A 4730-nucleotide genomic window follows, 5' to 3' on the forward strand; every position below is an offset into this window, starting at 1 on the left:
TTCTGCAATCGCATTGTTCTTACTTATCGCCTCGAGAGTGTTCAGCTGGCTTTCCGCCAATGTATATATCTTATAAGATCATATTTTATGTACTTTTATATTCTAAATGATATGTCTCGCAAGAAACACAAATCGGCTCCCGCCGACCCACTTTTACTCTCTCACGGGTCGGATACCACATTTCTGCCCGCATGCTGTATATTTGAATTTCCTTACCTGTAATAAAGATCAGTACTCTTCTACCTGCCTCTTTGTTCACACCTCACAACTGGTGACCTCCCGGTTTGGACGGTGACCCAAGCGGTTTTGGCTCAGCCATTAAGGGACTAACTACCGCCGCTCACCTTCAGATATCTTTAGTGGACTCACACGGCGCCTCAGTTTAGATCTCTGAAAGCTCCTACCGTGGAAAAACCAACGCCTCTAACGGACTAAATACGGTATACCTTCTCAAGGTGTGTTCAGGCGTTCCTCAAACGGTTTGGCCCACAATTTATGACCCCTGCCGACTGTTTTGTGAGAGTGGACAATGGATGCAGACAGTTCCGCGCGAGAGACCCAGGCCTCCTCTGCCTCAATGAAAGTCTCGCACACAGCTGCCGCTCAAGCTGTCAAATTGCCCCCCTTCACAACAGCGAACCCAACCGCCTGGTTCATCCGAGCTGAAGGGCAATTCCGGGTCGCGGGACTCACGGACAAGGTACTGCAGGCTGACCTTGTCATGTCAGTCCTCCCGGCAGAGGTATTCGACCGAATAACCCCCTGGCTGACCGGCCGAGCACAGACCATACCTGTCACACTTGACGAATTAAAAACAAGACTCGTGACAGCCTACTCCACGCCCATAGCTGAAAAAGCCGCCCGCGCCCTCGACCTAGTTACAAACCCGATGCGAGGCGCCGACCCACAGGATGCCTGGGACATGGTGATGGGCCTCCTCCGCCTGCCCGAAGTAGGTCCTGATGGGAAGAAAAAGGAAATCTGCCTGAGCCGCGAAATATTCCTGCGGCAACTCGAGCCAGATGTTCGATGACAGCTAACGGACGCATACACCCTCCTCGACGAGGAACTATTAGAGAAAGCTAAAAGGCTGAAGCTGTCGAGCAAGGCTGCAAGGCTCGCCGCTCCCTGACCCTCCGTGGGCCTAGCCGCAGAGAAGGGAGAAGAAGAAGAAGACAACCCAATGCAAGAGATCGGCGCCGTGACCCAGAGGAAGTCCTCCCACACGCAGCGGGGCGAAAACTCCTGGTGCCACTACCACCTTAGGTTCGAAAGACACTTCAGGAGATGCGAAAGCCCCTGCACCTTCCAGCAGCCAAAACCAAAGTCGCCCGTGGCAGCGGCCTCGTCGGAACCACACGCCATAGGGTTTTATGTCCGTGACGCGATCTCCGGCCGGAATATGCTGGTGGACACCGGGGTGATGCACTCGATATTCCCGCCCTCAGGAAAAGACTGCAGCCGCGGGCCTGACAACCCAACCGCCCTCGTCGCCACAAACGGGACCCCCATCCATTCCTACGGCACGAAGTCCCTCGAGATATCCATCTTGGGGCGCAACTACGTCTGGAATTTCACCATCGCAGACTGGGGGGCGGATTTCCTGGTGCATAACGGCCTCCTGGTTGACGTGGGTCGCAAACGCCTCCTCGACACGGGGACATGCCGTTCCCTACTGCTTGCAGTAGGCCCAGGCGCCCCCACAATTTGCACCATCGCCCCCCCACAAGTACGGCAACCTCCTGCAGGAATTCCCCGAAGTTTTCAAACCGGAACTTCGTCAGGTGGCAGGGACGCCGCCCAAGCACGGAATATTCCACCACATCACCACCACGGGGCCCCCGACACACGCAAAGTTACAACAACTCCCTCCGGGCTGCCTTCAGGATGCAAAAAGGGCATTCTCGGAAATGGAACGAATGGGTATCTGCCGGAAAGCGTCAAGCCCTGAGGCTTCGCCCCTACACATAGTATGAAAGCCTGACGGCACCTGGAGGCCCTGCGGAGACTACAGGAGACTCAACCTCGCTACGATCCCCGATCACTACCCCTTGCCAAACATGCAGGATTTGACCGGGGCCCTCCATGCAGCAAAAATCTTCACAAAAATGGACCTTTTAAAATCTTATTTTCAGGTTCCGGTGCACCCCGAGAATGTTCCTAAGACCGCCATCATCACGCCCTTCGGCTCCTACGTCTTCCATTACTCCACCTTCGGCCTGAGAAACGCAGGGGCCACCTTCCAGCGCCTGATGGACAGCATCCTGGGCGACCTGCCCTTCTGTGTCTGCTACGTCGAAGATATTTTAATTTTTTCCAGGTCCCCGGAGGAGCACCTACACCTGAAACGCCTGCAGGAAAACGGGCTGGTCATCCGATTCGACAAGTGCACCTTCGGCGCCGAGAGGGTGGACTTCCTCGGACACGGGATCTCTGCAGCAGGCGTGCGCCCCATGGCCTCGAAGGTGGACGCGGTGCAGAAGTTTCCAACCCCAACTACCGTCAATTCCCTGCAAGAATTCATCGGGATGGTAAATTACTACTGCCAGTTCATCCCTGACGTCGCCCGCACCATGTCCCCTCTAACACAGGTCCTGAAGGGGAAACCAAAAAACCTGACGTGGGAAGCAGAACAAGCGTAGGCCTTCCACGACCTTAAGATGGCCCTCGCCAGAGCCGCAACCTTGTCCAACCAGGACCCTACTGTGCCCTTATGCCTCACCACTGACGCCAGCAACGCCGCCTGCGGGGCCATCCTCGAGCAGATGGTCCAGGACGGGTCCCAGCCACTCGCCCTCTACAGTAAAAAACTGTCACGCGCCGAGACGAGATACAGCACATTCGACCGCGAGCTCCTGGTGGTGTACCAAGCAGTGCGCCACTTCCGCTACCTCCTCGAGGGCGCCCCCTTCACTATCAGGACAGACCACCGCCCCTTGGTGCACGCCTTCACCAAGGCGGGCGACGCTTGGTCAGCGAGACAACAGAGGCACCTGGCAGCCATCGCTGAGTTTGGCTGCACCATCCATTACGTTCCCGGTGAGAAGAACCCCGTGGCGGATGCCCTCTCGAGAATAGAGATCAACGCTGTTCACCTCGGGATCGATTACGAAGACCTCGCCCGAGAACAGGCCACCGACCCGGAGACTGCCGCATATCGCACAGCTATCACCGCCCTCAAGTGGGAGGAGGTGCCCTTCGGACCCGCAGGCACGACGCTCCTTTGCGACATTAGCACGGGTTGCCCGCACCCGCTGATTCCAGCCTCCCATAGGAGAGCCGTATTCGACGTCATACATGGACTCTTGCACCCCTCGGGCCGGACGACAATGCGCCTCCTGACGGAGAAGTTCGTCTGGCACGGAATTCGGAAGGACTCCCTCGAGTGGGCCAGGACCTGCGTTCCCTGCCAAACAAATAAAGTAAGTTGGCACACAGAATCGGGCGTGGGGGAATTCCTGCAGCTGAAACGAAGATTCAGCCACATTCACTTAGACGTCGTGGGTCTCCTGCCCCCGTCGGAAATTTGCCAGATACCTCCTGATGATAATCGATCGCTCCACCAGATGGCCTGAGGCGACGCCGATGTCGGAGGCAACCACCAAAGCGTGCGCTGAAGCCTTTCTCGCCAGCTAGATCAGTCAATTCGGAGTGCTGGATGAGATCACGACGGACCGCGGGCCCGTTTTCCTGTCGGAGTTGTGGACCGCCCTGGCCCGCCTGATGGGGACATCGCTACACGCCACCACCGCCTACAACCCGGCGGCTAACGGCATGGTGGAGAGGGTCCACCGATCGCTCAAGGCTTCCCTAATGGCACGCTGCACCGGCGAGGATTGGAAGAGCCAACTATCGTGGGTCCTCCTCGGCTTTGGACCGCCCCTCGGGCGAACGCTGAAGCATCACCTGCGGAGAAGGTATACGGGGAACCATTGACAGTCCCAGGCAAGTTCTTCCCGACCAATGCTGACGACGCAGACGTCTCCATCACCAGACTTCGGGAATCCGCCGGAAAATTCAAGCCCTGCGTCAAGACCTTCTCTGACAGAACCAAACGCTTCCTCCTGAAGGCCCTATCGTCCTGCAAACACGTCTTCATCAGGGACGACGCCTGCCGCCCGCCACTAACGAGACCCTACCGAGGCCCCTTCCGTGTCATCCGACGCACCGACAAGGCATACTTCATATCCATAAATGGTTGTGAGGACTGGGTCACGATCGACCGACTGAAACCAGCTTTCCTTATGGACGAAGAGTACGCCAATGCGGATCCCATAGGGCGCCTCACTCTTCTTCGGAAAGAAGCGACTCCATTGATCGCCAAACCACCCAGTCGTAGCTGCGGCCGCCCTCGGAAGACGGTCGAACCTCCCGAGGGTCACCTCAGGGGAGGCATCCCGTCCCCTAAAATCCCCGAGGACTCCGAGGCCGAGGATCTACCACAGCAGCTGGTTTCGCGCACCCGAGGCCGCCTCCGCCGGCCCGCTCGCTTCTGCGAGTAGCGATCAGAAGTACTAAAAATCATCCAACAATTACGCCCTAATTATTGTCTTGGGGGGGGGGGGGAGTATTTGTAAGGACAACGCCTTATCGCAATTTTCTCTGTATATAATTCTTCAATCGCGTTGTTCTTACTTTCCTCCTCGAGAGCGTTCAGCGGGCTTTCCGCCAATGTATATATCTTATAAGATCATATTTTATGTACTTTTATATTCTAAATTATATGTCTC

The 4730-nt window shown here is 56.5% G+C and overlaps 1 protein-coding gene across 1 annotated transcript; it reads left to right on the forward strand.

Annotated features, from left to right (window-relative positions):
• The first annotated feature begins 3723 nt into the window (after nucleotides 1–3723).
• Nucleotides 3724–4502, forward strand: LOC135215828 (uncharacterized). Its single transcript, XM_064250780.1, has 2 exons — nucleotides 3724–3917; nucleotides 4049–4502. The coding sequence occupies exons 1-2, from the start codon at nucleotides 3724–3726 to the stop codon at nucleotides 4500–4502; spliced, it is 648 nt and encodes a 215-aa protein (XP_064106850.1).
• The last annotated feature ends 228 nt before the right edge of the window (nucleotides 4503–4730 follow it).

The sequence above is a fragment of the Macrobrachium nipponense genome, chromosome 5 (assembly GCF_015104395.2).
Source record: "Macrobrachium nipponense isolate FS-2020 chromosome 5, ASM1510439v2, whole genome shotgun sequence".
Taxonomy (NCBI): domain Eukaryota; kingdom Metazoa; phylum Arthropoda; class Malacostraca; order Decapoda; family Palaemonidae; genus Macrobrachium; species Macrobrachium nipponense.